The sequence below is a fragment of the Lampris incognitus genome, chromosome 4 (assembly GCF_029633865.1).
Source record: "Lampris incognitus isolate fLamInc1 chromosome 4, fLamInc1.hap2, whole genome shotgun sequence".
NCBI classification, from domain to species: Eukaryota; Metazoa; Chordata; class Actinopteri; order Lampriformes; family Lampridae; genus Lampris; species Lampris incognitus.
In genome coordinates, this window is record NC_079214.1 from 22448880 (window position 1) to 22473898 (window position 25019).

General features: G+C 42.2%; 1 protein-coding gene across 1 annotated transcript in view; it reads right to left on the reverse strand.

Moving 5' to 3' along the window:
- Positions 1-616: 616 nt before the first annotated feature.
- The window catches only part of ddb1 (damage-specific DNA binding protein 1), a 72671-nt gene continuing 48268 nt past the window's right edge, over positions 617-25019 (reverse strand). The window contains exons 19-27 of the mRNA XM_056278462.1: positions 19146-19269; positions 18486-18650; positions 17737-17831; positions 17184-17354; positions 14281-14390; positions 8919-9088; positions 4900-5002; positions 4114-4237; positions 617-1394 (exon numbers count right to left, since the gene is read on the reverse strand). Coding sequence (XP_056134437.1) covers positions 1311-1394; positions 4114-4237; positions 4900-5002; positions 8919-9088; positions 14281-14390; positions 17184-17354; positions 17737-17831; positions 18486-18650; positions 19146-19269 — 1146 coding nt within the window. The 3' untranslated portion in view covers positions 617-1310. The remainder of the gene's footprint in view (positions 1395-4113; positions 4238-4899; positions 5003-8918; positions 9089-14280; positions 14391-17183; positions 17355-17736; positions 17832-18485; positions 18651-19145; positions 19270-25019) is intronic.

Consider the following 25019-nt stretch of genomic DNA (forward strand, 5'->3'; position numbering starts at 1 on the left):
AAGATCTTTGATTAAGTTTCACTTAGAAAGTTGGTCTGCTGTGAAAATTGGGGAAGGATTATGCACAGGCCAGAAAGTGTGGAACCAGAAAATAACTTGGTCATTTCTGGCACGTACAGCAGGTCTGACAAAGACACCAGAAGGGATTGGATTGCTGTTTGATATGCTCCTGTGGTGATTTATTGATGCAGAGAAGATACTTTTCTTTTATTCCCCCCCCTTTTTTTCCACCCACTAAAATCTGTTAGGGCTGACTGGCTGGGTCAGAGTCACAAGATAGTCTCTTAAGTAGGACAGCTTCCCAAATATTGTTTTAATCTGTGCGAGAACAGAACCTTCCTCAAGTACAATACAACTACCCCATAGGACAAAGAAATCCGACTCCGCTGGATTTACAGCAACGGCCCTGCCAGTTTTTGTGATCACAGTCCATAATTATTTTAGCTGAAGAGCTGTGCACCTCAGGGTACCGTGAGGATTGCAAAGTAATTTACATATCATGTTTAATATAAGAACCAGTTGAACTGTAAACACTTTAACAAATACATCTATGAGGGAAAAAAAGTAATTTTGAGGAAAGAAAAGACTGATTGGGACAAATAAATTAAAGCCACTGTTGACAGTACTAAAGCAACCTTTATTAAAAGAAATGGAGAAATCACAAAGACAAAATAGCTACAAATCTATCATTTTCCTTTAATCATCTCTCATACATCTTACTTCAGACTTCAATAATAACCTTACGTAAAAGTTTCTCTGCCGAATCCAAGAGTCCTTTCCTATCCACTGACAGCGGTGATCAGAGCCTTATAGGTGGAGACCGTTTCCTAACCTTGCCATTTGTTTTTAAGTCAGTGTCTTGGCAGTATCTAGCCACAAACGGACCAGAATATTGTCCTGGTGAAATAAAAAGCTTGGGTCTTTGCCCATTATGTAGTCACACATAAATTCACACAAGTGCACAAATTCATGCATGCGCGCGCCCCACACACACACACACACACACACACACACACACAGACCAATGTTTTTGCTTTGGTCTTTTTTTTTATTGTCCAAATGGATGCTACGCACCTCCTCTAGAGATTGTTGCTTAACAGAAGAATACAACACTCAGTATGTAGCACCTTCAGGGTTGGGACAGATGACAAATCTTTGAAGTCTGAAGGACGGACATGCACACACTGCTTATTTATAACTATTTACAAAGACACCCACAAAAAAAAAAACCCACCCCAACACCCATCTCTTGTCCATTTGTTACTTCCTTGCCTTCCTCCACCATTAGCCTCTGTGGATGATGGGAGATGCTAATGGATCCTGGTCAGCTCCTCCACAATCTTGATCACCTCATCCACTGTTGCCTCACGTTTCATACCACTGCCGTCATCAATCTGAAATAAGCACAGGCACTTGAAGTTATCCTCCTCCTCTTTGTGTGTGTGTGGTGGCGGAGTGAAAGAAAATTGGATGACATTTTAACTATATTTTCACTTGAACTTGCAAATGAATTTTTCGTTCTTTGTGTCATAAAGGAACTTGGAGAGATAAAGAGGATGATAGTGAGGTGAAAGCAAGGTGAAATGCTGTCTCGGTACACATACAAGGCCTTACAAAATGAGTTTATTTAAAAAGATTAACAACTGAAACCATGTCACATAATTATTATTTTATTCTTTTTAAATTTCCCCCCCTTTTTCTCTCATCTTGTATCTGGCCAACTACCCCACTCCTCTGAGCCGATCTGGTTGCTGCTCCACCCCCTCTGCTGATCCGGGGAGGGCTGCAGACTACCACATGCCTCCTCCGATACATGTGGAGTCACCAGCCGCTTCTTTTCACCTGACAGTGAGGAGTTTCACCAGGGGGATGTAGCGTGTGGGAGGATCACGCTATTCCCCCCAGTCCCCCCCCCCCCAAAAAAACAGGCGCCCCAACCGACTAGAGGAGGAGCTAGTGCAGCGACCGGGACACATACCAACATCCGGCTTCCCACCTGCAGACACGGCCAATTATGTCTGTAGGGACACCCGACACCCGACCAAGCCGGAGGTAACACGGGGATTCCCTATTACATAATCTTGAAATATAACTGCAGTATAAAACGAAGAAATATCTAGTATTTCATTCAGTTATCAATATGCAAATGTCAACCCATCAGCCAGCCCTTGAGTCTTTACTTTCTGGTAAGCCCTACGTTTCCAAAAAAACAAGTGGGGTGTTTGAAGCCAGATGGGTCAGTCAGTCACACTCCTATTTGTGGATATATGCCGTTTCAAGATGGAGGGATTACCCATCCCATGAGGCCAGCAGCACTAGCTATACGAAGTTGTACCCAAGATTACAACCCAGAACTGTAAATCAGTAGTTTAGAACTAACCAGTTGTTTAAGAATTCAGTAAAGGTCAGTGTGCCGCTAGTGTAATGGTATCATGCAAGAATTCAGTAAAGACTTCTCAAATTTGATGGATTTTTTTTTTTTTGAATGACTGGGGGAAAACCTAGACTACTGTCACTATCTAGAATCTAGATCTGATGTGTGCCGAGAGCGGTTAGACAGGGTGGCTCTCGGACTTTACTGTTTAGTCGTTTGAGGGCGTCATGGGACTTGTTCATCAAAATAACTGATGTAGATACACAGCTCTCAATAACAGAACATCTCTAACACACTCCCTGTCTCCTAAAATAGCAAGAGCAGCGTTGCTCCGCATGTGCTCGCTCTAGTTTGATAAACAAGAGACAACAATATCAGATCCTGTGTACTGATAAACACTACATGAAACGTGCAAGGAGAGGGAGCTGTGTGTACATACCAGACATTTTCCTGCTTTTGTTGCTGTTTCACCATTTTACATCACATTATCTTTGAGCGGGTTTACATTCAACCAGTTGTGTAAATGATGCCTAGATTTCTGCTCAGTTTTTTGATAATCACCTTTCTGAAAGTACGTGTGCAGAAGGTCACCAGACAGTGGACTGGATGTTGTTAGAGCAATACAAACACAGCAAAATGCCGTGACTTTCGGGACTCTTCAAGGAGACGTATATTGCTCAATATGCAATGGTTTATTGCCTGCCTAAACATACCTGGACTTAGTTACCTGGCTGGTTTGGCGACACTGGTTTTCAATGTAAATGAACTCTTTATCCCATTTGGTTTCCTGGTGTAGCTGAATCTCAACTCATCACCCCGTTATCTTTGTCATTTTATTATCTGTTCTGAGGTGAGATGTTTTACTAAGTATTCTGGGGTGTTTTTCTTAACTTGGATTTCAACTTGGTTTTTCTCAAATTGTTAATTATCATTATTTTTATCCATTTCTATGCAAATAAACTATTTTTCCATGTTTGGTGTGCCTTGCTTCACTAACAGGACTCATAATGGGCCTCATGTATGAATATTCTCTTAAATTTCTCTCCAGATGTGTTATGAGATTTGCTTCAGAGAATGACAGATTCATGAAATATTTTTAACTACTCAAATTTGTTCTTATTTGTGTGTTTAATGTTGAATATTGCAGGCTACATGTCATTTGCCAGTGAACCTTCAACTAGCATAGTTAACGCCTCAGAAAACTTAATATGGACAGCTAATTACCAGTCTTGTACAAAAAAGAAAAGGAAAACGTTTGAGTCTGAACAGCTGATCAGACTGAATTACATCAAAACACGTTGCTGTGAAATGGATCTTAAAAAAAAAAAAAGTTAAATTCAGAAATCAAAGTGCCTCTAGCAGAACTGACAGCATAAACCCCTTGACGAGAATATTTATAAACAAACAGCCTCAACAGTTTGAGTTATCAGTGTTTGAACAGTGTGAGGACAGGTTTGCTTCATCCCTATTACTCCTTTATGTATACCCACTAAAGGTGCACAAAGGATTTTCTAAGAACTGACAAAAAGAAATTCAATTATCCAAGATTACTTTCAACAGTTTGTACTCACACCTAACAAGCAGCACTGTGGGGGAAAAACGGTTGTTGCATGAGGCCCACTGTATTTTCTGTTTTTGGTTGCATAGATAACAAATCCATCTGCAAAGATATTCAAATACTTTGTGGGGAAAAAAAAGATTAGAAAACAAAGAGAAGTTACATGTACTTCACTTATTACCTGTAGAGTACTGACTACTTCCTGCATCTTGGCCCGGCCTAAATCCAGGAAACTCTCGATCAGGTCTCCGTCAATGAAGCCTGTGGCCTGCTCCGTTTTGCGCTCTGTGTGAAATGATCTCCAGGTGCCGCGAAGTCAAGGAAGAATCTTACAAACATTCTCGCCTGAGACATCTGGCAATAGGATCATATTTTTTACATCACATGATCATGTGTAAAAAATCAGGTACATGTTTGAAAATTCCTTGTGTGAGCAATTAAGCAATATAATGACTAACATGCACACGCCCACACAGCAGGCAAAACAGACATGGAGTTAAAACAAGTCACTTTTCAGTCAGCTTGCTGGTTTCGCTGGGTTGTCATCAACCCTTTGATGCAAATTCTCAATTTCACTTGAACATTCAGAATAAACAATCAAGCATTCAAATGAAACAAAATGTCTTAAAAAAGCTGCTTAACCAAAACAACTAGCTCTTCTCTAATGGAATTTTGTATCTTTGATAAAGCAGCACTTTCTGTCCGCTAACACGTCGATAAGCACTTAGAACTTGTCCATTTTAAAAATTGCAACATGTGACCACACGGCGCTGCAGCTTCAAACAAGCCATTTCACGCATGAGATGGTGAAACAAGGTGGTCTGTCACACATCACTGCAGCTAGTTTTTGTAGCTCTCATTATCTGAGCATTTTAACTCCATTGGATTACCACCTACGTGACAGCTGCACCTGGCGGCCGGGGGTCTCCTTCTCTCTGAAGGGGGTAAGCAAGCGTAAGAAGGATATAAGCTGTGCTCGATCTTGCCCACGCTCTTGATGACCTTGTTGAGGCGGTTCTGCAGGTCCAGGAGGAGGCTGTACCAGCCCTCTGACAGGGAGGTCACCAGGCCTAACACACACACACACAAAGATGTCAATCAACAACACCTCTTCTTTTAACACTGAAACAGGCATAAAAACATTTCTACTTCCAACCCGATATCATGAGATTTCATCCTTATATTGGCGAAAATTAATCTATTGAATCGTCCACCAGTGGACGATTGTTTAACTTTTTTCGTCCTGCACTGGACGAATTTAAGTCAATGGAAGTTTCGATGAACTGTCGTATCATTTCAAAACCAACAGGGTAGATCAATCATGTTGTAACTAGCCAAGATATCGCTGTTCAGTGACCCTAACCTTAACCCTAACCGTAACTGCAATAAAAGTCTTTGCACTATGAACACTATATTAAATTAAAATTAGGTGAATGAAAGCAAATAACTACAAATCAGGATATTTCAAGCAAAACATACAACTGTGTTTGACATGTTACTCACATAGGGTCACTGAACAGCAACATCTTGGCTAGTTACAACATGATTGATCTACCCTGTTAGTTTTGAAATGATATTCAATTCAATGTATTGTCATTAAAAACAATGTGCAGGCACATGTTAAAAATGAAATGGGGGAGTTTAAAAGTTCCTGACGGCTGTAGAAGAGCGCATGACCTACACTTGTAAGTAAACTTAAAACTAACCTGTAAATAACAAAGAAAACACAACACTGAACAGGGAGCCGCAGTAGCCGCTGCGTCAAGCGCGCCGCCATCTTGGGTATGACAGTCCATTGAAATCTCCATTGACTTAAATTCGTCCAATGCAGGACGAAAAAAGTTAAACAATCGTCCACTGGTGGACGATTCAATAGATTAGTTTTCGTCAATATAAGAACGAAATCTTGTGATATCATGTTGCTACTTCTCCAGGGCTCACAATGAGGACATGTTGGTTTGTAGCGATACTAATGTTAGCATACATCTTGCCATATAATTCACAAAAATTATGGTACACTGGGAGTATTTTTTGATCCCATTTCCATTTAATTTAATAGCAACTATTTATCATGTTCATTTCACTTTCATCTATTTCTGTTCAAGTAATCACATTACTCCGGTGTCCCGAGAGGTGTTCGAAGAGTGTGTGGCGGATGATTGTACTGCAAAAACAAAGTTGTGAACAAAGTATGGCACAGAGTGTGTGTCAGAACTCATCATTGCCTGTTCTTCTGTGACATGTTTGAGTCAGAGCATAGGGACACAAAGAACACAGGCATCTGGATCAAACCACATGCTTTGTTTCTTTCTCTCTCGCTCGTCTCCTGCTGTTTGCTCAGTTTAAGAGGTCCCTATCACAACCGCTTAGGCTCTGGGTTACAGAAGGGAAATGAATATCCCTGCAAGGGGAAAAAGTAGTTTTTTTCAAATATAAAAAAAACGTGTTTTCTGCAATACTTTGCTTACCTCTAACCTTTTAATGTTTTTCTGAAAGATGTTTTCTTTGATTTGCCCGCTATCCAGGCGACCAAACCAACTCAGTTCAATCACTGATGTGTGGCGAAAACTGTTGTGCATAGTGCAATTTCTTCCTAAAAACATCTAATACATCACAGCATCTAGGGGAGCCACGAGGAAGGCAGGAGATATTTTTCTTCATTAAACGGCAGTGGCCACTATAGTTGAGCGACTGCTAGGGAAAGTGCTGACTAGAACGTGCAACTGGGGTTCTCATTTCCTGCTCAACTTTCCTAGGAGACGTTTTGCAGAGTTCTGAGAGAACAGCAGAGGTGCTGGGGTGAATTAATGTGTTGTGCTGTGGTGCTGTGGGAATGCTTTAGGTAAATTAAGACTGTGCCTTAATTTAGGAGGCGGCACCTCCTTGGTTCTCATTTCTCTCATCATTCCTACCGGTCTGAAAGATAGGGGCGTTGTATGCAAGTAATGAGGTCTAAAATCTCCTAAAATCACTGTTTTTGGGGAGCATTTGATACATCTTAAGTAGTCAAAGGTCATGCTCCATATTAGTCAGCAAATTCATTAGTGCTACAGTGTAGAGGAGAGCATTTTCTCTGCTGAATTCATCCCTCATTTACAAACTGGTCCTAACTGTTTAGGGAATGGTTTTACTTAGAGTAAACAGTGAATGATCACGGTTGCTGTTGACGTTTGTAGATTCTGAAAATGCTTACTGAATTATGCATTCCCACTTGTCCACGTTAGCCTTTCCAAATCTGCATAATTAATAATTCATTGTTTCAATAGGAGTAATAACTGGTTTGGATTGTAAGCCAGATGTAATAAACAGACATTTTGATAACCTCAAGCAAATGAGACAGAACTTACTGGAGAGCAAATGCAGGGCTTGATGCTTACTTTTTTCCAAGGAGCAAAAGTTTAGGAGCGCATAAGAACTTTAGGGGTGCAATGAAAATTTTCAAATAATGTGTTTTTCCTTACTAAAGGGATATGAGGAGACATTTACAAGCAAAATGATTTCATTCATTTGAACAAAAAAGGTACACTAGGTTTTTAATTATTTCTGCTTCAAACTGTGTTTAATAATTATGTAATTATTTATACTTTAAACTGCTTAAAACTGTATAAACAGTATGAACGGTATGAACATGTCTATAACAAGGTAGTTCTTCTTAGTTCTAAGCGCCAAAAAAGTCTGCTCAGTCCACTTAGACAAAAGGGTATCACTGGTCCAGCAGCTTTTCTTTTCTTTTTTTTTCACCCCCCCCCTTTCTCCCCAATTGTATCCAGCCAACTGACCCACTCTTCCAAGCCATCCCAGTCGCTGCTCCACCCCCTCTGCCCATCCGGGGAGGGCTGCAGACTTCCACATGCATCCTGCGATATATGTGGAGTCGCCAGCCGCTTCTTTTCACCTGACAGTGAGGAGTTTCACCAGGGGGGACGTAGCGCGTGGGAGGATCACACTATTCCCCCCAAGTTCCCCTTCCCTCCTGAACAGGCACCCCATCTGACCAGAGGAGGCGCTAGTGCAGTGACCAGGACACATACCATCATCCGACTTCCCACCCACAGACACGGCCAATTGTGTCTGTAGGGATGCCCGACAGAGCCAGAGGTAACACGGGCATTCAAACTGGCGATCCCTGTGCTGGTAGCCAATGGAATAGACCGCTACGCTACCCGGACGCTAGCAGCTTTTCTAAGCAGGGGGTCTGGCCCGTTTTGAGCTCAAAAAGTGGTGTCCCTTACCTCTGACGGGTGGATCATGTGACCGCTGTCATTGTTGTGTTATCAACCTTTTTGTTGGGGGGGGTAGAGGCTGCTTGGGCTGGATTTTTTTGCTCTCACACATGCTTCTAGATATATTCTAAAGGTCGCACATATCTATTTTTGGTCACAAATGCGAGTGAAATGCTCGCACTGTTGAGCCCTGAAATTCAGGAACTAGCTCACTAGACTGTAGATGTTTAAAGAGATACTGCAGTCACATGGTATTTCTGCATTTCCGTGCGAAATTACCCATGCTGCATTTCTGGGGATTTCTGATGTACTGAGTTTCTTAGTATGAAAACAGGTGGAGTTGAGGTGATTACAAGCCGGGGCATGGATATCAGGTCCATTTCAGACTTGGTCTACTTGTTACTGTAGATGTAGTCCATCCCTAATTCAGCTGTGATTGGTTAGAGCACGCACACACGTGTCATCATCATCATATAACCAAACCTTCCCACGAGTTTCAGTTCAGCGGAAGAGGTAAATACCATGTAACTGCAGTATCTCTTAAGAGGCTAAAGGAACATGGCCTTCAGACAAGGACTGAGACCTGCTGAAGAACCATTTTGTGTTGAGCAGTGCAACCTGTATTTGGACCCGTTTTTACCTCAATGAGAAGACATTTCATTCATCTTTTATCTATACAGCTAAAGCCCCACTGGGATCAAAATTTCCTTTGCAAGGCAGATCATATTACCACTTGTGTGTGTGTGTGTGTGTATGCCCCTACCGATCATGCCGTTAACGGTTCCGAAGAGAACGGAGCCCTGGGTGGGTGTGGAGCTCTCGCCCAGGTTCTGCAACACCAGCGAGCCATGGGAGAAGACGTTGACAAACTCACCGAGGTGGAAGACCCCCACCTCCTGGAGGTGCTGACGCTCCTCATCTGTGGTGGCGGCACTAGAGGAAGTGCAACAGAGAGTTGGAAGATGTTGGATGTGGGAGGTAGAGGGGTGGAGGGAAAGGAGAATAGAAAAAGTGTGTGTGTGTGTGCGCGAGAGAGAGGTGTTGAGAGGCAAAGGCAATGGTAAAAAAACAAAGGTAAAGAACAACAAGAGGGATTTAAGGAAGACAAATGTGATGGATTAAAAAAGGGGAAACAAAGGGGCAGAAAGATCATGAAAATATGTGAAAAGGTCAGAGAACAATAGAGATTAATAATAGTGGGATGAATGGCACAGAAAGAGAGAAAGGTATGATAAAAAAATAAATAGGTCAATAAATAAAAGGTCAGTGACATTCAGTGATCCGATGTTTCGTGATGAGATTGATGCAGTGGACCACCAAACCGCCAGTGGCACCAGGAGTACACTCAGACCCTGTCTGAATGCTCACAGAATAAATCCATTCTTCTTACTGCCTCTGAAATCAACAACTAATGTGTAAACCAAGCGATGTGTATAAACAATTTAAGGGGCAGCCAAGTCACGTTCACACTAGAGAAATGTAATCTGAATGCTATTTGACAGAATCTGCAACCTGAGGGTTTCTACATATGCTATCCTGAGCGGTTAAAGGTGTGATAACACTTGTCATTATAGCCATTTATTTCACTTCATTAGCTTGGGTATGGATCAACCATTTAACACTAGAACAACCAAGGCTGTCATTTTGACGGTTTTGGATTTTCAAAGTTTAAAAACTTTGTAGTCCAGAGGGTTAGCACACATATTAGGGCGTACCGTTACGGAGCAGATAAAAGCACCAAATTTTGCATGAGGCTTCTCTAGGACCAACTAAAGGATTTTAGGGTAGGAGCCCCACAAAAATATTGAAAATACCCATACAGAACACAAAAGTTGTTCTTGCATTCAAAAAATTTTTTTTCTGAGTCATAAAGAGGACATTGATGATAAATTGTTATTTATTGCACACAAAAGAAGTTGAAACTGATTTTTAATGTCCCCTGATTATTAACCCCCCCTTAATGATGTGTAAAATGGAGTACAAAGACACTTGGTGCCTGTACATCTTCCATATAGCCCTGCACACAATAGGCAGAAATTCAAAAAAAGTGAGAAAAATGCCCTGTTCATCATGGAGAGTGTTATCTCTTTAATTTTTGTTTTAGATTTTAGCATCAAGTTGTTCAAATATACAAATACTGTGTCACTATAAATTCGGACCACCAGATGGCGCTACACAAAATAAGCTCAACTGTCAAAATGAGTTTCCCTCCATAACTCATCACATATCAGCATTGTCTCAATGCAACACAGTCTCACACAGAGCTGCAACCAAACAAGTGAAATTCAGGTAAAAATCATAATAATAATCAATGAAAATGTGCTGTATGTTGCTACATGAGCATATGGAAGTAAAGATGATTAGCTAAGCTATCTCCATTAAACAGCTAATGCTAGCACAGAGGTCTGTTTTTCAGCTAGCAACTAGCTAGGGCTTGTCAAAAATGTTAGCTGGTGCAATCTGGAATAGTTGTTGTGTTGTTGTTGTGTGGCCCAGTTTTGTGGCCCAGAGTTGGCAAGATTGCTAAGGGAATTTGAAGATGGATATCTCAAAGAAGATAATGAAGAGAACTTCCAGCACCACGAGCAGGGTCTTGCAATGCAGAAGACCTTTCAGAGACAAGTCAAAAGTCTATCTGAAACCATGAAAAGAATGGGAAATCCTTTCTTGGATGATTTCAAAGATCTTGTGACTCTTGACAGCCAGAACTGCACAGATAAATCCGTCGTGAATACAGTACTCATCTTGGAAGAGACAGGAAAGAGACAATATCAGGAGTTTGTCAAGAAGGTGCTTGAAGAACGGACATGCTCCATCCATGATCCAATCAAGAGGAATGCCTTGGCACTCTTCAGGCAACTTCGACGCAAGACAATGGCGAAACATGGGAAAAAGATCAAAGTGCTTCAGAACAACGTGGCACTCTTTGGCCAGCTATATATAGCTATGCAGAGCCGTGACAGTAACTTGGATGAATTCTTCGCACATGAGGTACAGTCCTTCCCTCCTTCCCTCTCAGATTTTGGGAAACTTCATCTGACCGGCACCAGATCTGACCTGCTGCAATGTCTTGAGCACCCAGGGCAACCAGAGCCACCCCCAACCTATGACTGCAAAGTCCTTGATGGAGCAGTCATTGTCCACTGCCTGCCCACTGTGAGAGTGACCACATTTGATACCTATGCAGATGAGGTTTTCATCCCTTACTTACATAAGCAGCTACATAATACCAAGCGGCTGGATGTTGTATGGGACACATACATCCCAGACAGTTTGAAGGAGTCCACCCGTGAAAAGAGAGGACAAGGTGTTCGCAGAAAAGTGTCAGGCCCGACAAAGCTGCCCGGAAATTGGATGGATTTTCTCCATGATCCAAGCAATAGAAGGAGCTGTTTGACTTTTTGACATCCAAGATTGAACTGTTCAGCTGGCCACAAACCAAAGCTTTGCATGTCACATCAGGGCAAGCTGTGTCGTCTTTTGGTTCCAGTAGCACAATGAACTCTTGCAATCATGAGGACGCTGACACTAGGATTGTGGTCCATGTACAACATGCGCTGGAGCATGGAGCGAAAACTGTCCTTGTGCGCACTGTGGACACTGATGTCATCGTCATCCTTGCAGGCTTATTTCATGATTTACTGGTAATTCAACCCCTGACTGACATCTGGGTGGCTTTTGGGATGGGCAAAAAGTACAGATTTTACCACATCAACAGCATGTGCAAAAGCCTGGGGGAACCTAAATCCAGAGCTCTGCCTATGTTTCATGCGTATTCCGGCTGTGACACTACATCTGCCTTCAATGGAAAAGGTAAAAAGTCAGCTTGGCGGGCCTGGCAAGCCTATGATGCTGCCACAGAAACATTCATCGACCTGGCAAAGCATCCCTTCCAGCAACTAAACGTAGATAGCCAGCAGTTCAGTGAGCTTGAAAGATTGACCGTCATCCTGTATGACAAATCCAGTCCTTCGAACTCAATTAACCAAAGAAGAAAAGAACTCTTCTGTGAAGAAAATAGAACAATGGAGAAACTACCTCCTACCAGGAATGCACTCCTCCAGCACGTGAAACGGGCAGTCTACCAAGCAGGCATCTGGACCACCAGTACACAAACCCACCAAGCCATTCCTTCTCCAGAGAGCTACGGATGGACCAAGGAATCGGGATCATGGGTGCCAGTCTGGCTAACAATTCCTGAGGTCTCCAGAGCTTGCAGAGAGCTCATCAGATGCTCATGTAAAGGGGATTGTAGCTCTTGCAAATGCAGCACTGGAAATTTGGACTGCTCACCTCTTTGCAAATGCAACTGTAACAGATAGACACAATAAACAGTAACTCACTTCTTCTACCCCATGTTTTCACATTAAGATGCATGTTCATTTGTATTCATCATTGCATTAAATGTGTTGTTGATAATACTTAATGTTTGGGGACTTTATTTCTGTAAAAGTTGCTAACTTTATCACATTTGGAAGTGATTTGATGATTTTATGATGCATATTGTCTGAAAAATACTAGGCGGGTTTTCAGATACTTCATTGACATTGACAGTGTTGCAATTTGATATTTTAAATTGAGATTTTTCAGGGGCTCCTACCCTAAAATCCAATAACTGACCCTAAGGAACCATCCTACCAAAAATGGCGCTTTTATCCGCTCCGTAACGATCATTTCACTAAGCCACTGGATTATTTGTGGGAAAAAGAAAAGATAAAGACCTTACGCTCCCTGAATGGTCCTAAAATTGAACATATTTGCATTAAAATGAGTTTTAGATCAATTGCACAAAAAAAAGAGTTATTATAAGCTCTACCTAAAACGATCATGAGCCGCCAAAAAGACTGCTTGAAATTTGTACATGATCGTGCGCGTCATGTCACTATTTGTGACGTGGGTTGGTCACATCATTTCCTTTGTGAAGTTCATTGCTCTGTCCTAGAAACACACTAGCATTCTCCAGTGCAGAGAAATAGTCTAAACTTGACGCACCATGACTACCACCAAGGCATTGCAGTATTTACAGGCGTTGGACAGCGGCGATTTTAAATTGTTTGAAAAATAGTATTAAAGTTGTTAAAATATCAATTTTGGTGTCAGTTGTTTCTTAACAGACATACTAACATATGCAATGCATTAATATCTCAATTGGGTCTTTATCTTGACAGAATATAGCATTTAAAACCGTGGGCCATCAGTCATTCTAGTAGTTTTTAAGCTCTGGTCATTGTTTGGGACTGTTTCAAGTTATTTTCAGTTCTTTTTTTACATTTCACGGTTTATAGGCCTTGTTATGTTTGTTAGATTAGCAATATGTGTTTTCCATTTTGTTTTTCAAGTAATATTTTCACTTTTTCAATATTGCTACTCAAGTTCGACCATGTCTCTCTGAAGTTTAAATTGTTTAAAAATGGTATTAATAGTTGTTAAAATGTTAATTTTGATGTCAGTCATACTAACATATGCAATACATTAATATCTCAACTGGGTATTTATCTTGACAGAATATAGAGTTTAAAAACCAGCCGTCATTTTGACTGACCGTTGTTTTAGGTAGGAGTGAACTCACGGTCGTTCTAGTGTTAAACCACGAGATTAGCTAGTGTACATAAATTATAAGTCACTACAGATGGGGAAAGGAGCAAGAATAGGTAGGAATGAACCATGCAGGACTCCAGTGAATTGGATTGAACAGCATACTTAAGAATGATTTGCAAAATGGGTCACTAAGTTTGGCCATAGGGATGGCTTTTCTACTCTTCTGAGTACTTTTTCTCTAAAGCACACACTGCACGGGCTGCATCTATACCTGGCAACCTCTGGCTGAAATCCAATTGCAACACAAGCCAGAACATTTCTCGATGTGGTCCGTCAAATCCCGACATTGTGATCACAATACGTGGCTAGGGCATTTGGACCTTGCATGAACTTGTGTTTTTCCTTATCTACCTAGGATATGCAGATAGAGACGACATCTTATAGAGTAAGAGAGGTATTAGTAGCAAGAGTGCCATTCATGTACAGTGGAATATGGCTGTGCTATGCTGTGCATGTGGGCTAGATTTAAAGAACATAGATGCCCCAGAGATGTTGATCTTGCAGTACATCTCTGCTCATTTTCTCACCTGTCCTTCTGGCAAACAAACAGGTTGAAGGCATTCTCTGCTCCCAGGAAGTTGTCGTCATCCAGGATTTCCACTGCGCTCATCCAGTTGGGATTGAAGTCACGTGCAATCTGACAGAGAAAAATAAATAAAAAGTCTATTGGAGGGAACAGCAAACCAAATTTTACTGTCAGTTACTGCTGTGCCTATGCAAGGGTGTTTTTTTTTTTAATCTTTCAAGTAAATACTGCATTACCGATGAGCACAGAAATGTGACTGAAAAGGGAATCAGCCAGACTAGCTTCCGAATCAAGACGATAAGACCTCTCAAATACGCTTGGGAAAAAAAATGCATGACCAACAGATCTACCGCTAAACCTCTAAATCTAAAATTTACATGATACGCCGTTTTTTTTTCTTAAATCTGACAAAAACACTTAACACAGCATATGCTTGCAAACTACAACACAGCCTGACTGATGATGTTGTCTTACTTGCCATATGCTCGTCAGGCTCCGTTGAGTCTTCCACTAAAACAAGGCAACACTAAACATGTGTCCCACAAATTATGTAGCTTACTGAGATAATGGTCATGGAATGTGCAAACCATTACAGGGCTTCAGACTAAAATCTGACAATGGTGGCACTCGTGCCACCAAGTCTCTCAGATGGCAGCACCAGTGCCCAATTTGGTGTCACCGTTTCTGTTTGGAGGCATAACGTAAAGAATGTGTATTGTCCTAGAAATGTTTTAATATTCCATTACCATCATACGTGTGTATATTTATGGGGAAATTAGGAGAGACTTTATATGAAATAAAGACTTGTGCAACTTTAATGTTTCATGTTTGAAGTTTGTTGTGGCTGTAACAATCTTTGTGTTGCCAGCACTAGAAACACCACTCTGTACAGTGCACACAGTGCATTTCGTTCTTTTCCTTGTTGAACCTCAACCAATGAGATTCAACTAGTCATTCCTGTCGGAAAACGTATTTCTTTTTTTAGCAGCATTTTCCGGCTCATCTGTCTCCTCCTGTCTCTCCGCTTGTGCCTTATCTGCATCATCTGCTGTAACGTTACTGCATACAGCACTTGATGTGTTTGGTAAAAAAAAACAACTTGATAGTTTGTTTCATTGCCACTCACTGCTATCGTCCATGTTAGTTTCAATGTTTGCCATCAGTAGCCTACCTGCAATTAATGCGCAAATTGTGCATGAGTAAATGTTGCTATAACAACTTGGATGGGGAGGGGTACAGCCTGTAAGAATTGTCCAAAGTTGCCTTGGTACCATTTCTACAGTGACTAGATTTACTGTAGACATTTGCAAGGCACAATCAGACCAGAACCGTTTCAATCAGACAGCGAAAAAATAAATTACCTTTTTTCTAAATGTCCATTAATTTTGCAGTTGCACCAGTGCTACCTTTTGGGGGGGGGGGGCACTTGCACCTTGAAAAAAAAATGGCGCTAAATGCGACCAATTGGTCAGTCTGGAGCCCTGCATTACGTCAATTATCAGAAAATATGAGTAAAGATTAATGCTCCAAGAAGTAAAATTGCTTAGATGGGGGAAATACATGCATTTACCAAATTTCAAGACTGTAGCTGTAATGGTGGGAAGTTGTGGTCATTTAAAGTTTTAGGGTATTTTTAGCCTGCAGGAGCACCATCTTGGGCCAATCACTGTTAAGTTAAAAATGCCAGTGCGCAGAGTCGGGATGCATCATCACCCGAAAGTTTCATCCACATGGGAACAGTGGTGTCAAATATTGTGCATGATGGGTGGACAAAGACTTACCCATAGTTGCCACCCACCCCATATACAGTATTTATATTCAACATCCAAAAATAAATAATTACTGAACGTCGTTGCGTTTTTAATAATTCAATGCCGCTTTAGCAAATTATTCTTCTTTAATGTGCTTGGCATAATTAATTTTGTTTTATCTGGTAAATGACTTTCTGAGACCAATGATAAGCTTGGCATTAAGCTTTGGATTTATGCTAGATTTACATTTATGGGTATTATTTTAATGTAAAATGGATATTACGGGGAACCCTAAAATAGTGGCAGTATTGCCAAAATGAATAAAGGACAACCTCAACCAGGTAATCACTAACCACAGTATTTATTCTGTACCAGGACGCTCTGATTTTTACCCACCTTCTCTCTGCTTTTTATTTTTACTGAGACTTTGAGAATTTTATGCACACAAATGCCGAATCAGCCTGAGCCACCTGTTATCACCCCCCAAACAATTCTGAAACTTGAGATACCAAGATTGTCAAAGCTGCTGAGGAAACTATATATGGAAGGGTTTTAAAAAGAAAAGCGTATGATAAGTGCAGAATTTGATTTCAGTCATAAATGACAATGGCCAGCCCTAATTGGAAAATATTTACAGACCTTGTCATATGCAAGAAGTGAAAAAATAAAATAAAATACAAGAAACACTTGTAGCAGCTGAATTTCAACAATGCCCATATCCAACTCCTTATGAAAGGACGATACATTTGACAGGTCTGAGTATTTCTAGTGCTTCTGTTTGGCTCTTGTTGTATGAAACATGGGCACAATAAATATTGTACATGATCCATGGCTCAATTTCTTCATCTTTATCTCACTAAAATCAATACAAACACAAATCAAATCACAAGGCTGAACAGGGATATTTTAGGGGATTTAAAACAAAAAAACAGACTAAATTTTTTATAGCTAAGATAAGCTATCACATCCAGGTGGAACAGCACAAACACTGGGCCAATTTTCTCATGATCTGTAATAGTATCTGTTGGCTAACAGTGAATATCCCAAAGTGCCAGTTCACAAACCCTATCAGTGAAGGATAGCCAATAGTTGTTCCACAAGTTCTTTACTTTTGGCGGCAAATATTTTGTAATTTCCTCCAACACATCCTTACCTCTTCAAAGTTACCCTCCATGGGCTTATAGGCCAGCAGCAGTACAGACCTCATCAGGTCTCCCACCAAGATAAAGTCTCCCTTGGTCTTGAGGTAGAGGGCCATGATGTTGTTGTAGTGGTTACACTCAGTCCTCAGCTCCTTCTCAGCAGTCCACTCATACAGACGCACCTGAAACAAACACTCACAGTTGACATATCTGCCCTGATGGAGGATATACAGTCAGCTTCACAAGCTCGTTCTCAGTGATTGACTCCATATTTCTACTGCTTTGGATGTGATATGGCTTTAGAGACTAGTATGCAAAGGTACAGACTGACAGTTTCTATCCGAGTATGGCTTCAGCAATACTGACTGGCCAAAAGTGGATCAAGGTTTATACGTCACAACATTGACTGCAATTCACTTTAAGATTCAGGTTAAGACAATTTTCTCAGTGCCTCAAATACATGCCTCACAAGTATGTTCAATGCAAAAGCTACCTCATCTTAGTGTCAACTTTCTGTCTTAGTGAAGACAGCTGGACAATGCCACTCACTCAAATGACACTCACTGTGCTATTGATGCTCGCCAGCAGTTTGCCATTGAACTCCACAATGGAGTAAACAGCACCTTTAACCTCCTTCTCAGCCACAGTCTGGAGCTTCCCTGCAGAACGAAGCAAGCCATCAGCCACTTTGCTGTTCAGTTAACGTTCCAAGTGCCACTTACACATCAAGCTAAACTGGCACCCACAAGACCTTGTTAGAGGGAGGGGAAAAAGCAGTTCAAAGGACAGCGAGACAGAGACTGAGAAAGAAAGATGGAAGGAGAAGACAGAAAGAGCAAAAAAAGGAGGCTGTAAGGAACAAGAGCTTTGGAATGAAAATCTACCGAATGAAGTAAAAACAGGGAGAGAGACCTTGAGATGGACACTGTAAATCATAGAGAGGAAGGGATAGAGTGCTAGGCCAAGGTAAGACCGCTTGAGATAAAACATGACATAAAATGATAGAAGTAGTAGTAGAATAGAGAGAAGAGAGAAGTACATGATAACGAGAGCGAGAGAAGTAGAAGACAGACAGCAAGAGAGCGAGATAGTGAGTAAGAGAGTGACCACGTGTGTGTGTGTGTGTGTGTGTGTGTGTGTGTGTGTGTGTGTGTGTGTGTGTGTGTGTGTAAAGGACCAAAGAGAGACCCCCAAAATTGAATGAACAGAACATACGAGAGGAGTGGTTGGGAGGTGGGAGAATGAGAAATTAGCTAAAGAAAGTGTGTGTCTACAAGCCAGGGAGCGATTAGGAGGAATGCCTTGCGACTGACCGTCTGTGTAATGGAAGACAATAATGCGGCCCTGCTTGGGCTCAGCCTCCTCTGGGTACACCATGGCTGTGCCCACAATGAAGTACACCGCGGGGTCTCTGCCCAGACGGCATGACACCATGCTGAGGGCATATTCGCTGGGAAGGAACTGGTGGGCATGGAGAACTGTCAGAGGGACACAAAACACACACACACACACACACACACACACACACACACACACACACACACACACACACACACACACACACACACACACACACACACACGTGCGCCGCACAAACACAAACGCACGTGAGACTGTTATCGGGGCATTGAACATCACTATTTGCTATTCATTTTGTGTTTTGCGTGACTGAGACAGTGGCGCTGGGCTGGCTTAAAAGAAATCATCTCTTAGAGCGTGCAATCAAGAGAAGTGGAGGTCTTGAGGACAGCATGCATAATGCGAGGCTGGTGAGCATGCTGGCCCTGGAATTAATTTAGTAAAAGACCTGTAGGAAATCAGCTATCAAGAGGAGTTTTTCTGCTCATTCTTGTGGAGATAATCCTATTGGTGATGATTCGGCACTTCCAAGGTAGAACAGTGTTTACACCCAGATTCTTCAGATGAAAAAAAGGTCTAAGTGAGCAAGACTGAACTGAACCCAGCTGTCTCACCTTCAAAAGTGTGCTGATCCACTACTAGGAGACTGTGGACCTCCACCTCCTCACCAAATGAAGTCTCATGTGGGGACGTACTACTGGGGAAGAGCTTGCTGGAGCTTACACTGCTGGAGAGAGCCTGGAAATAAAGACAGATGGGGTTGAGAGTGAGGGGTGGGGTTTCATAAATGCCCACTCAAGGGTGGACAGCAATACGAGGCTCTTCGTTTCTGTTTGAGCTAAAACGCCAAGCCTGTACCATCTGTGGTGCCAGATGTGCAACAGTTAAATCAGGTGAACATCTTTCTGGAAACCATTGCCATCAAGTGCAAGCATGTGGTTACTCTCTCGTCTCGACTAAAAAAAAGTGTGTGGTGCAGTAATCATTATCACACAGATGGAGCATCTACTCATGGGGGAGGCCATATAGAGAGCCAAGTCGAGTGGACACAACACAAGTTGATGTGGCAGCAAACCTGTCTCTAAGGGCTACTTGATCCCCCTCTCAAATGACGAGCTCAGACTACACAAAATTTGAATTTTCCAACTGCTGCTATGTCGGATTACCCACTCCGAACCATCTTGGCTTGTCTTGGTCATGAGGCAGTGCACGCTACGCATTCTGATGGCAGCATATACCTATGCAGCCTTTCCAGATCAGAAATAAAAACTTTTTTTTCCCGTTGAACAGCAATGTGTCCAGGGCGCTACGCAAACTTTTTTCCCAATGAGTACGTGCTTCTAAATGAAATATTTAGGAGTACCCAAATAAATTTAGGAGCACAGTGAAAAATGTTCAAGTAACACAGTTTATTTATTTATTTATTCTATATTTGGATTCCCCCCCCTTTTTTTCTCCTCAATTGTACCCGACCAATTACCCCACTCTCCACTGAGCCATCCCAGTCGCTGCTCCACCCCCTCTGCCGATTCGGGGAGGGCTGCAGACTACCACGTCTCCTCTGATACATGTGGAGTTGCCAGCCACTTCTTTGCAACTGACAGTGAGGAGTTTCGCTAGGGGGACATAGCACGTGGAAGGATCACGCTACCCCCCCCCCCGAACAGGTGCCCTAACCAACCAGAGCAGGCACTAGTGCAGCGACCAGGACACATACCCACATCCAGCTTCCCACCCGCAGACATGGCCAACTGTGTCTGTAGGGATGCCTGACCAAGCCGGAGGTAACACGGGGATTCAAACCGGCAATCCCCGGTTTAGTAGGCAATGGAATAGACCGTCACGCCACCCAGACGCCCTCGTAACACAATTTATTAACAATTGATTACATACATATTTTTACTGCACAAGCATGTGTGTGTTCCATCTCCTTGTGTGCAGTTATGATGGGAAAACCAGTAGAGGACTATGACAGTGGAAGACCCTAGTATCTAGACCAGGGATGGGCAACTTTTTTGATAGACAGGGCCACAAAAATTTTATCCTCACTACCAGAGGACCAGATTGTGACCATGCACTTCCACCAGTGGGATACTGTAACCCCATCACTCAATTAACTAATTATAACTACTAATTTAATAAAATATATACCAGTAAAAGTTTATTATACAAACATTTCTATTTAATGAGCTCAACACAGAAACAAAATGTCCACATTCCTGAGTTATACACCATTATTTCGGTGCAATGGGGTATCGAAAATCATCGTTCGATAATGATACAGAAGTTAACATTCACACTATGTGCAACAACTAATATTCTGTTGCCTACCAACAAGGGGATCGCCGGTTCGAATCCCTGTGTTACCTCCGGCTTGGTCAGACATCCCTACAGACACAATTGGCCGTGTTTGCGGGTCGGAAGCCGAATGTGTGTATGTGTCCTGGTCGGGGCGCCTGTTTAGGGGAACTGGGGGGAATAGTGTGATCCTCCCACACGCTACGTCCCCCTGGCGAAACTTCTCACTGTCAGGTGAAAAGAAGCGGGTGGCGACTTCACATAAATCGGAGGAGACACGAGGTAGTCTGCAGCCCTCCCTGGATCGGCAGAGGGGGTGGCACAGTGACCGGGACGGCTCAGAAGAGTGGGTTAATTGGCCGGATAGAATTGGGGAGGAAAAAAAAGGGGGGGGGGGACTAATATTCATGTTTGTAGTGCATTTCTACTCTGCCCTCCCATTCCATGCCGTTTCAAATAAACATGCATTTAGCTCAAAATGGTAAAAGGACTGCATTTTATATAGTGCTTTTTTCACAATGTATGCCTCACATTCACACACACATTCATATACTGATGAAGCCACTGAAACTCACCCACAGGTATAAAGTTTAAAGTATAAAGTTCTGTCTTAATGAGATACTTGTGACCTCTCCTGCTGGCGTACAATAGACTGAATGTCATTGTCAATGTTTGTGCATCCAATCTGCATGAGCTGGAACAGAGTTTCATCTGTCAGCCTGTTTCTCTATTTTGGCTTGATGTGCTTCATTGTTGAAAAGCTGCTCTCGCAGATGTAAGTGCTCCTAAACATGCTGGCCATTGAGACTGAGGAGTGGAAAGCGAGACTCGGGTAGTAGTCTCCAAAATGAAATTCCTCTCTCATTGTGCTTTGCTTGAAAGAAAGGGTCTGACTGTAGTTTGCAAAATTCAAGCTGCAACTCTGGGGGTTGCTCACTGCCAGTAGCAGAGACAGGGTCAGTGAATAACGCAAGTTGTGGCTGCATGGCATGGAAATCTTGAAAGCATTCCTTGAACTGCTGCTGCAGTGTTTCTATGCTCTGTACTTGAGAAATGTTTTCTCACATTCGGGGACATCTTTGTGCATCTCTTCACAGGCCGGAAAATGTGCCAAATTTGGATGGTCGGATGAAAAGCCTTCTTTGAACAGGGCTAATTTACACTTAAATGCATTCGTGTGCGTAGAGATCCGACAATTTGGCCTCTTCACTACAACTGCATATTAAGGTGATTAAGATGCGAAGTACTATCCACAAGGAAGGCCATGTCGCAGAGAAAATCTGTATCCCTGGGTTTAGTAAGCACTTGTCACATCGAATGCTGTCATCTAAGAACACTGGAATTTCAGTGCGCAGCGCAAGAAACCTTTCCAAGCGGCTCATCCATCTGATCTCAGTCTGCATCTGTAACCCCGCATAAGCGGCATTCACTTCATCCAAAAAGGCTACAAGCTTCCAATGATTGAGAGACCTGCCCCCCCCCCCCGAATGAGATTGATAACCTTGGTAACTAAATCCATGACATGGCGGAAGTTCATTGTCTTGGCACAGAGGGCCTCCTGTATGATCAAAATGAAATAGGATCTAGCCTATGATAAAAATGCTCTCAAACAAAACCTACATTCATATAACCATATATTAATATTTTTTTCCTCATAATTTTGATAAAATTTTTAATCATTTATCCACCCATCCATCATCCAAACTGCTTATCCTACTCTCAGGGTCATGGGGGATGCTGGAGCCTATCCCAGCAGTCATTGGGTGGTAGGCGGGGAGACACCCTGTTATTTATTTATTATTGTAATTTATTGATAATTTTTGGATAATTTTCATAACTTTTTGCCCATAATTAATAGTTAGCTAGCAATAACGCTACCCAACGGCTGTATGATGCAGTGCAAAATTTGGACAGTCAATGCCGCTCTTTTGGAGGAGCATGACGAATCCAGTGTGTCTTCGACGCATTGATGGTGCGCCATCAGTAACAACAGCTGAAAGCTTGTCAAATCCCCCATGCTCACTTACAACACTTTTAAAGGCATTGAAAACATCCTTGCCTGTGGTAGTGTCACTGAAAAGACAAAAATTTAAATAACTCCTCGTGCACTTCAAATGAACTGCCAATGGCTCTTGTGTAAATGAGAAGCTGGCTAACATCCATCACATCTGTACTTTCATCCAACGCTAAGGCGAAGTACTTGCAGTCATGCATGACTTGTTTTAGCTTTCCCTTGACATGATTTTGAATGTCAAAAATTTTTCGCATCAACATGCGACAGGACAGCGAGACTGTTTTAAGTTCTTAGTCATGCTATCATCTCCAAAAGCTTTAGCCATCTCTACTGCACATAGCTTCACTGTTTCGCCATCTGACAAGGGCTTCTTTGCTTTAGCAAACTCAAGGGAAACAGCATAAGACACCTTGAGAGAGGACTCCTGTGTAGACATGGCTTTGGTAAAAAGGCTCTGCTGTCGGTGTAGTTTTCCTTTGAGGTCAGCGATGATAGCGGCTCTAGCACCTCCAAGTGTACATGCCATATTTGTCTTTGTGTGTGGTACTGAAGTGGTGTCTCAAGTTGAAATCCTTCATGACTGATTTTTTTTCCAGGCACACTAAACACATAGGTTTGCCTTTGAATTCTGTAAAAAAAGTTTTCTGTTTCCCATCTTGCCTGGAAGACACGGTTCTCTATGTCAAGTTTTCTTTTTTTTTGCCAATCATGTCTCTCCTCGTCGCGTGTCATTGGGGAAGAGGCCCGCCAAGACCAAGATGAGACCATGTGCAAGCAGTTGCTTGGCTACAGGCCTCGTGTTTTGAGGGAGCACCCTCTACCAGTGGACAGTATAATCATAATTGGGATTCGGTTCAAATGTGGTCAAATGGCCTGCTTGCTTCTAACGCCTGTGAAACCAACAATTTATTGATATCTAGAAATTGGCCTGCAGGCCACCAGTTGCCCATGTCTGATCTAGACACTAGGCATGGGCCTTAGAAAACTATAATGACATAGCTTTTTTGAAAAACACTGAAATGATGAAACAACTTTTTAAATAAAATATTGCAAGAGCATTTCTTTTAAGATTGAAGCACAGATCAACTTTCTGAAACACTGAAATGGTTTAAAATATTGACACTGCATTTCAACAGGCCTATCGTACTGCAATATAGGTTTTTTTCTCACTGTATTTGTGAGTGCATGCAGGTACTAATGGACACACATCTGTGCAATAGCACATACAGCCAGATTCCTCTTTCTCCTCATCTTTTTGCTCAAAATAAAAATCAACGGGCTTCATTCTTAGCAATGTCTTTATGATACTTTCTAAATGCGTCTGTCCCTGACTGACTGAGTGATGAAGTTACATCATTTGTCACCACTTCCCGTATCGGTCGTTTCAAATTAAAAGCCTCCTTGTTTTCAGTCTTGTTCACCTTTCTCTGACTTGACACCAGCTTTGCCATTACAGAAAACTCTACTGTGATTGGCGCACTGCGGCTTGTGGAATGTGGGACTCCCAAGCAGATGCGCTGTGGACACACACAGCACTGTGGACACCACGAAACCCAGTAGTTGTTTTCTCCTTTCTGGAGTCCGCTTGGAAGACGAGTTCCACACATCCACAGTAGATCGGCGTCTGATGTATTTCTGTACATGCGCACTATGAATCAAATTAAAATGTCGACATACATGGAAGAAAAAGAGATGCGTTGTCTGTTGTGCTTAGCGCAATCACATACAGAAAAGAAAAGCACGAAAAGAGCAGTACACATTTGATTGTCTTTGTATTGTTTTAAATATGAATTGTAGAGACGCAGGTAGCAACGAACCTCTTCGCATAGCCTTTCCTCAAATTCAACATCCATTTTGGTTTTCAGCGCATGCTCAGTTGGTGCCCTTGTAGCATAGTGGCCGTGCATTTGGCCTGCACGTGGACAGCAGGGTGTGGACATCCGCGGACTTGGGTTGTGACGAAATTTACGTCATGCGGACCCTAGCGTACTTGTCAAAGCATAAAGTATAATCTCCGCTTACTCGCACACTGTGCTCATAAATTATTTTTCTGGTTTGCACATATCTATTTAGGAGCAAATGCGAGTAAATACTCACACTGTAGAGCCCTGAATGTGCCTTCCCATTGGTCAATGTTTGTGAGCACATCCTTTAAGCTGTCACACTAGAAGACGAG